The sequence below is a fragment of the Melospiza melodia genome, chromosome 12 (genome assembly GCF_035770615.1).
Source record: "Melospiza melodia melodia isolate bMelMel2 chromosome 12, bMelMel2.pri, whole genome shotgun sequence".
Taxonomy (NCBI): Eukaryota; Metazoa; Chordata; class Aves; order Passeriformes; family Passerellidae; genus Melospiza; species Melospiza melodia.
The window spans coordinates 18,988,293-19,000,565 of NC_086205.1; the positions used below are offsets into that span (position 1 = coordinate 18,988,293).

Below are 12,273 nucleotides of genomic sequence, written 5' to 3' on the forward strand. Positions count from 1 at the left end.
TTATAACTAATTGCCATGATAATTACTGCTTGTATGTTATACTCCTGGCACTTCATAAAGAATTTGGACCATTTAAGTCCATTAAGTGTTGGTGCTGTAGCTTAACACAGGCAAAGCTAGAACTGAGGAAGAAGATGGAAGATTTATCCAAAATGTGATTGTTGCAAAGAATTCTGGTTTTTGCACACTTCACCTCATACTTTCAATTTTCATTTGCATAGATGTGATGGCATTGGTTTAAGAAAGAAGAGGCCTTTCTCTGAGAAGGCATAGAGGCAGTTTAATTTTGAAGACATATTTGGCAGGGAGGAAATAATCATACACACAAAAATTTAATGCTGCCTGATCTATTTTGCTGTTTTGTGATAAAAAAATAAGTTTGTTCTGGGTAAAGTGTGGGTGCAGACCTGTGGTACATCAGGCACTCACTCTGAGCACTGTGTCTTCACTGTCTCTATCTCTGCATTCATGTCTTCTGTTTAGCATGCCAGTTTTTTTATATGATAGTTGATTTAAATTTGTTGTACTGTTTGCTGCTCTGGTCACTTACCTGACACTTACCATCACAAATTTAAGAAATATTACAGTTAATATTTATTTTGTGTTTAGAGTGGTCTGCAGAGAGGCAAAGCATGGTTTATTGCTTATATTTAATGTATAAAGTTAGTCTAGGAAAAGGTCTTAGCTGCCTAAAACCAGGCTTTTCATTAGCAACAACTATTCTTAGGCCTCTGGCACTATTTTGTAGTAAAGCTGCTTATTAAAGATTCAGCTCAGTGTTTTAGTTAAAGATTAAGCTTATAGGATGCATGTTGTTCATTGATGAGTCTCCTGGGGTTTTTGGTTTGGGTTTGATTTTTGGGTATTTTTCTTCTGTTTCCTTTGTTGTTCATGACCACTTTATTCTCAGCAGTTAAATTCCTCACATGAGTTATATTTTGGGTTTATTGTGCATCTTTCATATGCATAATTTTAAATTTTTGTTTGTTTGAATGTGAAATAAAGGCTGATTTTTTACTAATATTAGGGAAGTTTCAGCTCAGTGAACCCAGTGCACGTTCTGTTTTAAAAAGTGAGACCTCTGTTTTCAAACACTTTTAAGTTACACTGCTTGCTTGTGTGCTTTTGTTTCTCTGTGACATTATTTTAAGTTTTGTTTTTTCTCTTTCTGTGTAGCATAAAGCCTCCTTAAGTCCTCAGAAACAAAGCCCAATGGATAGTGAGGTAAGAGTCCAGTAAGAGCACTAGTATGGATGTCAGCACTTAAATTCCTAGCTCTCCATCAGAGTTATCCTTATTGTGGAAAATACCTCAAAATTGGGTTATAGCATATTTTTTTCACATACTATTAAGCCTTGGGTTGGGGTTTTTTTAATGGGCTCAGCCTAGAATTTTCTTCTGTTCATGTAGATTGCCTGTCCAAGTGTGTTGCTTTATTATTTTTGTATGTTTTCCTATGTTCTCTGCAGAAAATATATTTCATATTCTATTCTAACCTGCTCCTTGTGAGCAGTGCAGTTTATGTTCTAACAGGAGTGTTCAGTCAAGTTACAGTGTTATAGTCATCCTTCACAAATCAGTTTTCTCCCAGTTTCCTGTTATTAGATCACCAGTTGTCCCAGACATATTAAGCTTTAGAATTTTGAGGGTTGTCAGAAAAAGGAATAAATATTTTTATAAGTTTTTTATAGTTTTACAATAATGTAGTATTTACAATCAAAATCATGTTGTGATTTTGATTATAAAGTCACTTGGTAGTGTTAATTAGATCAAAACTTTTAATATTATAACAAATATAATAGTTCTTTAGCAATGTTTTGCAGCTAACTCTCTTTGTTAGAAAATTAGCAAAACATGGGGTAATTGAAATAGTTTTTTGCTCCTTTTTCTTCTTAATGTTTTTCTGTTCTTAATTTATTCTTTTAAAAGGTCCTTTGTTCTACCAGAGTCAGCACTGTGAATGCATAGTGTTCTGTATTTGCTTGACACAACACAGAAAGCAGAATAATTGATTCCTTAAGTAATGTGGCTGCTCTGTAGTTCCTGGGTCTCGAGGCTGAGTGTTCCTACGGAGTTACAGACACTTCAGGGATTGTTTTAAAGAGCCTCACTGTGCTATAAGCAAGCAGTACATGTTCCAAAATGTCTGTCTGTTCACATACCATGTGTTTCTGACATTGTGTGTGTTTCTGACATTGCTCCATCTCTCCCACCTCCCAGTGTCCCTTTCCATCCAGAAGGTCTCAGCATACTGATGATAGTGCCTTGTTAGTGGTAAGATCCTGCACGTAATGGCCTTTTTCTGTGGCAGATTCTAGAGCATAGAAATGACAACATGTAATGATTGTCTCAGATTAGACCAACTCTTTTAGAGCTAATCTAAATAGCATAAAACATGACCACCTCCTTTGAAAAGTAGCTTAGCTGTGAACTACGATGTTACCAATGTGTTGACACTTTTGCTGTCAGACATTTGCTAATAATACAATGATGTTTTTCCACAAAATAATTAAAGTTTATATTTTGTTCGAGAGCAGAAGACAATTACTGATAGTAAAGAACAGTTTCTAAAATGAAGAATTCATCTCTAATTGTTCTGGTTTAATTTCTTTGCCATTCAGCTTGCTTCCTAATTGATGTGCTCTTCAGTGGCAAGGAAGCAGTTTTAATGCTTAGTACAGCCTTCTGCTTTAACTTGTCTGTGTCCTGCACATGGGGGTTAGAAATACTTGGCACAAGAAAAAAAGTGTTCTACTTATGAATGCTACAAATCATTAAATATTCCTCATCCAGTTTTATTGTTTATTAGGGCAAATGTCTTAAAAATAATCTATTTTGAACGCTTATCAAAAATAAAAACAAGTGTGCACATATTTCATGTTTTATGCTATTACTTCCTTTGTGGCATCTTAGCAATGTAGCAACTAAAAAATCTAATTAATGTCATAATCCATGTCTAGAAAATTAAAAATACACCTGATTCGCCTGCTGTTGCATGACTGCATGCCTAGAATTTATTTTCTTGATTTATGTGCTTGCATTATCAGCCTAAATTTTCTTTAGGCAGTGCTCTTGGTTAGAGTGTCTCTCTCCTGAATGTGTTGGTCAAGGTATTTACTGTGTCTTTATTCAGACTTTTTGGGTTTTCTGCTTTTGTAAGACTAGTACTGTGTGGGTGAGGAAGAAAGCTTAAAATGTTAGAGAGAAATTTAATAATCATATGGCTGTTTAGAGAAATCACTATCAATGAGCATATTAAAATGTGCTTTCATAGTTAAGTCATAAAAAGCAGTAGAACAGCAGTAGTTTGGATTGAGATGATTCTCTGTTGTCAGTGAATTTGTCTTTGGAACATATTTGAAGATGCCTCTAGGAACCCCATTTCTATTTGATTTTGTGATCACATGACCTTTGTTGTAAATTAAGATACCGAATTTTCAGAAACTACATTGAAACTGGCTTCCTACATTGAAACAAACATTGCTGTTTGTTTCCTTTCTTGTCTTTAACCAAGTTACATCCTTTTACTTCACAAAAAGAGTGACCAGGCTGGCAAGGAAGGATTGAAAGCAATAATTTCTCTGCTCATTTTTCTTTTGGTTCCTCATATTTTTCAGCAGCACTAAATTATAATAGTATATGAAATGCAGGGCTTTGTGATCTGTAGCTGTCTTCTGTGGTGGAAATCCACACTGTGCCTGATGATCACTTATGGCAGGGCAGCTGTTTGTGGCTATTACTGTAACTGAAACATTAGGCCCATACTGGCTCATGAATTTGTTCCATCTTTTGTGTAAAGGTAAAAACAACAAGAAAATGGTCGTCAGATTGCTTTAAAAAATTATTAGAGTTTACATTGTTTTTACTTTTTTATATTCTGTTATGTTTCATTTGAAATTTCCCCTGTCCTTATGTGTTTGAATTTTAGCTAGGTCTAATTTCTGAGGCCATAAGAAAAGCTTTTAAAAGTACTAAATCTAATACGTAGCTAGAAAACAAGTAAAAAGCAATTAAAAGCAGAACTTTTATTTTACTACTTTACTCTTCTGACATTGTTACTGCTTTAACAAAAAATTACAGTTGTGAATCTCCTTTTTAAAATCTTTGGTATTTCTTTTGGTCATCTTTTTGTTGTCTTTAATCACTAATTAAAATTAAAATGTATTCATGTTGCACAGGTTACTCTGACCATTTCCTTCTGTTTATAAACAATGTCAGGACAGTTGGTTTGAAGTCCCAGAATGATTGCCCATACCTTGTGTGGGTGTTAATGGTTCCCTTTAGTTGTAGTTCCTCCCGCATACCTGTGATTTGAAGTGAGTCTGTCTGTAGAACTTCATTGCAAACTGTGGTGGATTTCTTTGGGTTGACCTGTAATGGATAACCAGACTAAAATGTTGTTAAAGAAGTGTAATCACTGGCCTCTCTGAAAAAATAAAAGTTTTATGTTAGTCAGAACCTCTTGCTGTTCTCACAAGGATAGTTCCATTTGTTACAATGGATATTACTTTCAGAGCTGGTGTTAAGCTTTCAGACTTGGCTAATAACTTGGTTTCAGCCTTCATTGCTTCTAAATCTCATTTTCCTCCAAATAGTTTCTTGTTTTCTCCTACACTGTCCCTTACAATGTTGCTGCTGTCAAAGGGGAAAAAAACCCCAAAACAACCTCTCAAACTGCTGCTCAGTTTCTCTGTTGTGAAGCCCACAGGGTGCTTGAGAAGCATCAGGCACCTGCTGTGCCCTCATCCTCTCACAACCTTTGTGTCATTGCTGCCTTATGCTCCCTTCCTTGAGTTGTTTTATTGTTGTGGTCTCAAATGTAGCCTGAGTCTGTCACATTACTGTTAGCACATAGGATCTCTGAAACATCTGAAGTTAAGACTGCGTTTAAGTTAAGCAACAGGGTGTTACAAATAATAATGGTTATGGGTAAAGTAAGCAGGACTTGACTTAGGCAGACTTGTACCATGGAGTTTTCTCTCAGACCTTTGCATTCATTTGTGTATTCAAATGTTTAATAACTGAATTCTCTTAAAATATCCTTATTTGGTTCATGCAGAGTTCTGGTTGGGCTCTCCTTTGGCACTCCCTGTATCTGCAGTTGTTTCTGGCACAGGGAAATTTTTGTGACTTCAGTGCTAGGCCTAAAGACTGCGTGCAGCATGTGCAGAGGGTGGTGTAAGTCTGAGCTGCAGCCTCCTGACTCCTTTGGTGTTGTGGCTGCCTTTTCTCACAGTCATTCTTTGCATCACTTCTTCCTTTCTTCCCTCTCTCCTTCCTCACTGTCCCTGACAGAATGGCTTTGAGCCTCTCTTTGTGTTTGAGATTGACAATAACACCAATACCATTAAAAGGAGGCCAGGCACTCGCAAACAGGTGAAGAGCATGCAGTGTGTTGGTGTTGTGATTGTCCCTCCTGTGCTGTGCTGTGTCCCCTACCCTGTGCCCACTGCTGGCTGTGTGCATGGTGACTCCTTCTTCTTTATCTGTGTCAAGCTTGCCCTGCTCTGTTCATACAGGAATAAGCAGATACCTTGATGGTACAGAGCACCTAGTTCTGATTTATTTTAATGTTCTCATGTGCTAGCTAATGTGTTGTCTAAGACAAGTGATACTTGAAACTCTTAAAAAAAGAATCCCACCATTTTGGCTCTGCCCTGCTCTGGACAAAGAGACAATCTTGAGGATCAGCTGTAAGTCTCTACAGGGGCTAAAAACATTTGTGTTTAAGGCTTGCCCTGAGTGTAAACCTTCCCTTCTAGTCCTTCTGGCTGTGCTGGTCTGAAGTGGCAGAAAAGTTGCAAATGTTTTAAAAACTAACTCCCAAATATATCTTTCACTACGTGTAGAGTTTCCAGGTGTCATTTGATGTTCTTTCCTGTGCTGAACTGTCACTTTGCTATTTGAATGCTGTTTCAGAAAGCATAGTGAGCTATTCAGTCCTCAAATGTTGAAATTCTGATGGTGCTTTCAGTGAGACACAGGATTTGGCCTCCTAGATCTGCCTGTCAGTGACAGATGGGCACAACTACAGCCCCTGTTCTTTAAACAGGAAAAGTTATTTATTTGGCTGCGTTTGACACTGGTCATAATTGAAATGTGACTGCACTTTATTTATGGCAACACTGTAAATCCTGACACTGACATATTCCCCAAGAGTGAGATTCTACCCACAGAACCTCATCTACTTCGTGGGTAATCACAAGGACCAGTTGTTAGTGTTTGTGGCAGATATAAACTGTGTATTACTGAGCCTCTTGTACATGGGTTTCCCTGATTTATCAGACATGCATAACATCCTCAAAACACTAAAGAGGAAGCTGTTTATTTTTAGTGATTGCCTAGAATGGACCATTGTAGGGTAACATTTCTTTTTTTTCTGATGGCGTAGATGTTACTAAAGAAGCTTTTGCCTCACTCACTGTTCTTAATTCTGTTTTTAATGTCACTGGATTATATGTAAAAGAAGTACTATACCTCCCAGAAAGTTCAGGGGGATAGGAAGGCTTTAAGTATAATTCAGCAAGTATTGATGTGCTGCTTGTTGAGTGTTTCTAAGAATGTGATTGTGATCACCTCTTCATTTTTACTTCCACCTTTGTGTACCTGTCAGCTACTCACTAACTCTGCTACTGCCTTCTCTTTCTTTCTGCATTCAGTCACTCTCAGGGTTGAACCAAGAAAGCTGTGCTACTACCCTGCCTAGTGCCTCTACCTTCAGTCCTGTCAAGGTATCTCTTGCTATTATCATTCACCACTAGAGCCAACAAAAAAATCTTGGATCCACACATCGGTTTAAACAGGTGTTAGTCTGTCCGCATCTAATCAAAAGTTCAGGTAGGGCATGAACCTGATTCCCCTGATTAAACTGTAGTGTGTATTACCTCATCTTAGCTTTAGGCTGTGTCTGCAGGAGGCCTGATCCATAAAACATGGTAACCAATCTCTGCTCCAAGGGGTTCTTAGTTGTCTTTGATGTTGCTTTTTCTGTGCAAGATCATTTACTCTTGATCAAGTTGAGTTCATCAAAAGTACACTTGTATTCTTTGCAGGTTTCTTTCTTTTCTGTGGAAACTGCTGTGCTGAATTCATTCCTCAGAAGAATTCATTAGTCTGTGTAAGCACTGTGATGAAACCACAGTGTGTTTGTTTCACTGGGGACAGATGTTCAGTAAATAGCAGTACTGCATCAGCAAGGTGTCAAAGAAGAGTGTCCTTGTCAGGGGTGCTGTATTGCCAGTTCTGCATGTTGTTTAATTCCTGCTTTTTCCTGTCCCCTTTGCAAAGAGCACTTCTCAGTTTGAGTTGGAAGGAAAAGTTAACAATGATCTGTCATTGCATAGTCAGGGCTGTTTCATCATTCCTTTTCCTAAGGAAAAAGAGCAGTTGTATCATTTCTGTAAAAGAAAAAAACTTTGTCTTTTCAAAGATGAGACTTGGGAAACAACATACAGTGGTTTTTCTTATTTCTGGTTATTTTTCTGAAATACATTTAGATGGATGGAGCTTTTCTTAAAACACAGCAAATTAAAATGTAGTCAAAGCTTTTCCAGATTAGGACCACTCATGCTCTTCTGCTTTTTTGTTCACAGAGTGATGACAGATCTACCATCTCCCCTGGCTCACCTACTGTTCAGACAGGTAACAGGGACAGGAAAAAAATTCTGAAAAATAAGATCAAAATGCCTGCTTGCTTATTTGTCCTATGAAGAAAGGGGAGCATCTGTTCCCACCTCTGTCTGTGGCACTGCTCTGTGTGAGAATTTACCCAGTTACTTGGGTCTCCTTAGAAAAACACAAGGGAAGAGACAAAAGGGATGAAGTATGTCCTTAGGCAGAGCACAGGGTTTGGCTGGTTTTTGCCTTCATAGAGACTTTGGCACACAGATGCATTCAGCAAGAGTGAGAACAGTTGTTGGAATTGGTATGTGGAATGTGCTTTGCATGCAAGTGTCCTTGGAAGTGCCTTTTCCTGCTCTGCTTTTATCATGCATGGCTGTAATTTATTTTGTCATCATTGCATTAAAATTTTTGGTTTGTTCTTTTAATTACCACATTGCTGTACCCATTTCCTATTTAACTCTAACCATTTCCTTCTTCCTCCTTCCTTTCCTGTGCCTTTCCACATTTGTTTAGTCCACCTTTCCCCTCCATATCCTGGCCATGCAGCCCCGCCTTCCTATAGAAACCCTTCCCAGCGACCCGAGAGTTTCCTTTTCCGAACAGCTGTCAGGGATGGAGCCAAGAAAGGTAGGTTGTATAGCTCAGAAATCAGCTAGTTTTGCTACATTATATTGACATCTGCATTACTTGGGGCTTGCAGTGTTTTGTTACCCCAGGTCTTTATCATCGAACTACTTCTAGAATTCCATTTGTAGACAGATGACATCAGATATGCTGTGAACAAACAGGGTTTTATTTGGAGCTACCCAATATTCTTTTGTCATACCTGTACATGTGTGAGAATTTGCTCATCCTGATCTGCACTTACACCTTTGCCACACAAGCCTTCTACAACTTGATAATTCTTGCATTGCCCAGTAGCCTGTAACAGAATTGCAATTTCTGGAGAAAGACAGAACTGTTTCAACATATGGCAGAACTTTGTTGTCATTTGTGCATGACTTACAATCCAACAGAAAGATCAGAATCTAAACAGTGAGGGAATTGTGTTGACATCATCATGTGTTGACATCCCTCATTTAGGTTGGTAGACCAGTAATTGATTAATTATCAAAGGTAAGAAAGAGATTTGTGAAAAGGAATGTAACATACCCATTCTGGAACTTTGTGTGCAGTGCAGTAGCAAACAACACAAAGCCAAACTGTGCTTAGTGATTTTCTTTCCTTCATGCTGCTGTTTTAGCTGTTGCTTCATCCTCTACCTGTGCCTTGTCTCCTGCTAATGATTCTGCAGACCCTCGAGTGAGACAGAACTCCAAGCAGCGGGAGGAGGAGCTGGAGCTGATAGAGCAGCTACGCAAGGTCAGTGCTGCCAGGAGCCAGAATGTGAACACAGCAGGAAATGCACTTTGTGACCCTGCTAAATCTGCCTTTGTCTTATGGACAAGTTTCACTGAACCAGTACGGGGCACAGTTGAACAAAATGAAATGGTGTGGTACAGTCTGTGCACTTCTTTCAGATGGGTGCAGTGGTGTTCACTTGGTTGTTTGTGGTAGGTAGAGTCAGCTTCAAATTCTGTATAATAAATTATGTCAGGTCTTCTGTCTGGTGAACTCTGCTTTTATGTGTGTTTCCTTTCTTCCTTATCAGTTTTCACACTTGTAAGGAGCTCCCTGGAAAGTTGCCTTTACTGTCTCCTGTTAATGCCTTTTTTAAAATTCTTTTTGCTATAAAGCTGACAGATGAGCAGATGGAGTGCAGAGACTGCCAGTCATGCTGCCATCTTGGTTTCCTCATGTGCTCTAGATCTGTCTGTTGATTGTTGCCTTATCCTTAGTTAAGTGCAGAACGCTTGAGCCACTAATGTTTCTAATATTTATTCTTTTTGTCTGCCCAGGGCACCACACTCCTGGTTTGTGCCCAGGTGCAATGGCAATAAACAGGGATATTGGCAATGCCACAGGGCATTAAGGTACTGCCCTGCTTTGCCCCAGACTTGTTTCTGCAGAGCATGAAGGGATTTGTTGTGGTGCTGTAATTAATTGTTAAATTTTCCCAATAAATAAGAATATATTTGCTGAAACTAATCTTAAAAGCCATAAGCATTCCAGATAGAAAAAATTTTCTCTTTGGGGGGAAGATTTGAAGTAAAGACAGTCTCCTTTCTCTAAAGGAGAAAGGTAACTACCTTAGATAAAACTTGGTGGTGTTTGCGGACCCTCTCTTATGTTATCTCAGATGGCTTTCTATGTAGTCTGTCTCTTGTTCTGCTCCCCAGGTAAGCTTAATATTATTTTTTAATACTTAAATTTTGTACAGTATTACAAGTTGGTGATATTCACACAGCATTTAAAATGAGTTTGAAAGCCTAAATTGAATTTTTATTCATTCCCTTAAACAAATGCTAACTATCTTCTTTTTAAAGGACTGCTTATGCCAAATAGTTCAGTTTTTACTTTAAAGGCAAAAATATTGTCTTGACTTTTGTTAATTGTGTTGTCCTCCAGCCCACAAAGACAATTATTTTCACTTCCTTCGGCAAAACCATTATGTGAGGATATGTATGGTTAAAAATACTGTTCCTAGAGCCTGATTTCCATTATTTTTGCATAATGGTTGCATTAGTCCACCGTGCTGTACAATGAAAGCTGTTCTTCGTTGAACTCAGTTGCTCCCAGGCTGTGGCCAGCCCTGGCCACAGTAATGCACAGGCTTTCCTTGGGCTTATTCAGCAAGCTGGTTGGCAATGCCACGAGGACAGACAGAGTTGTGATGCAGGAACTGTGCAGAGTTCCTGCAGGAGCTCTGAGCCCCCTGTGTGTCCCTGTTGGTGTCCCACAGAACATCGAGTCGCGGCTGAAGGTGTCCCTGCCCAGCGACCTCGGCGCGGCTCTCACCGACGGCGTTGTCCTGTGCCACTTGGCCAACCACGTGCGGCCCCGCTCTGTCCCCAGCATCCACGTGCCCTCGCCTGCAGTTGTAAGTGTGCAGCAGTGACTCTGCTTTATGGCTGCCCACAGGGATAGCCTGCAAAACCCTGTCATCCAGACAGGCACTAAAGTCAGCATTCTCCTCAGTGAATGTACGTGACAAAAAAATAACCATCTGTGCTGTTTAAAAAAGGTCTGTAGTGTCACTAAATGAAACTCTGTTTGGGTTTGTTTCATTTAAAGGAAATTACTTGTAACAGCTTGTAAGCAAATGTTAACATTTTCATGTGCTCCCTAAGCACATTAACTTCAAAATTAGTGAAATACGAGACAATTGGGCATGAAAACTAAAATAGGATATTTTAAAAGATCAAAATGACTGAGAAGTTCAGGAAAACGTAACAACAAGTAGGATCCTACTACACAAGACAGTGAAACCAGGCAGAGACCAAGTTGAGTCTTGTGTCCACAACACTACAAATTCCTCTGCTTAGGAATTTTAGCAGAACACACTCAGGATACTTGGAGAACGGCATCTCCTGGAACAAAACGAATCCTGTCATACCTTTGTGATAACAGGAAAAAAAGTGGCTTTGTCAGGGGACTGTTGAGAGCAGGGAAGTATTGCAGTCTGTTTGGTAGGGAAAGCACAGAATTAGAGAAAGGTCAAAATCTGTGAGATACCAACACATTATTTAGCCAGTTTATGTTTGTGGAAGTCAGAAAGTTCAGTGAAAATATTTAGGATCAGCTACTTGAAGGTAATATGGACAGGCAGATTGCTTGCTGTGCACCTTTAAAATTGTATGTATAAGGAAAAAAAACCAGAGATTGTTCCTTGGGGAAGAAGTTGAAACATGCACATAGTCTTCACTTATCCTTCTTTTAGAGTGAGTCTTCATGTTGATTGGAATCTGAACTGGCACTTCCAGGGCTACCAAGTGTGTCATTGTGTCCCTGAGACTCAATGTGACCAGGCAGATGGCCCTGTTATTTTGAGAACGACTGAGCTGGACACACCAACACTTTAGGCAGATTGTGGGATCATTCTAAGCAAAGGCAGGGAGCCACTGCTCAGGAGACTTGCATCAGTGAGATCTTTTCAATGGCCTGGTTTGATGTGCAGCTGAATGTTCTGTGTTAGGAATTAAATTGTGGCTTTGTCATGTGAATCCCAAGGAAGAGGCAGCCTGGAGTCTCGTGGCTTCAGGAGCAGAAGAGGCATCACGTCATGCCCAGGCACAGGGTGATCTTTGTGCTCACTTGGTCCTTTGGGAGAAAGAAGCCAGTGCTGGCTGTAACCTGCTTCCTTGGTGGGGAGCACAGCACAGGAAGGGGACAGAGGAAACCCCATCACTTAGAGAAGGGTTGAACACCTGGAGGCTACTGCCTGCTGCTCCAAAGCATGTTCATAGGAGCAGGGAACTTGTGTCTCTTGAACCAGAAGAGAATAAGCTTTGAGAGCAGGAACAAGACAGAGCCTGTGCTGTGGTATGTCTGAAGAGGTGTGAAAACTGACTGCAGAAAAAAACCTCAGTTGCAAAAATGCCAGTGAGTGCAATTCAGACTGCTCCATTAAACAAATCTACAACAGACTGACAAGCAGCAAACTTCACTTCCAGTTTTCTGGCATTATTTTTTTATTTCCTCTAGCCTTTATTTTTTTACCTCTTTGTTAATTGAAGTATGGTTTGATATTTATATAGTTTTGCATTATAG

The 12,273-nt window shown here is 39.4% G+C and overlaps 1 protein-coding gene across 13 annotated transcripts in view; it reads left to right on the forward strand.

Moving 5' to 3' along the window:
- The window catches only part of LRCH3 (leucine rich repeats and calponin homology domain containing 3), a 61,213-nt gene that overhangs the window by 39,673 nt on the left and 9,267 nt on the right, over positions 1–12,273 (forward strand). For 3 of the 13 annotated variants that reach the window (XM_063167077.1, XM_063167080.1, XM_063167082.1), the window contains 7 exons: positions 1,177–1,224; positions 2,221–2,274; positions 6,660–6,731; positions 7,593–7,641; positions 8,137–8,250; positions 8,867–8,985; positions 10,466–10,603. In XM_063167077.1, coding sequence (XP_063023147.1) covers positions 1,177–1,224; positions 2,221–2,274; positions 6,660–6,731; positions 7,593–7,641; positions 8,137–8,250; positions 8,867–8,985; positions 10,466–10,603 — 594 coding nt within the window. Of the gene's footprint in view, positions 1–1,176; positions 1,225–2,220; positions 2,275–5,295; positions 5,377–6,659; positions 6,732–7,592; positions 7,642–8,136; positions 8,251–8,866; positions 8,986–10,465; positions 10,604–12,273 lie in introns of all 13 variants that reach the window. The other 10 variants (XM_063167090.1, XM_063167078.1, XM_063167081.1 and 7 more) reach the window with 10 other exon arrangements.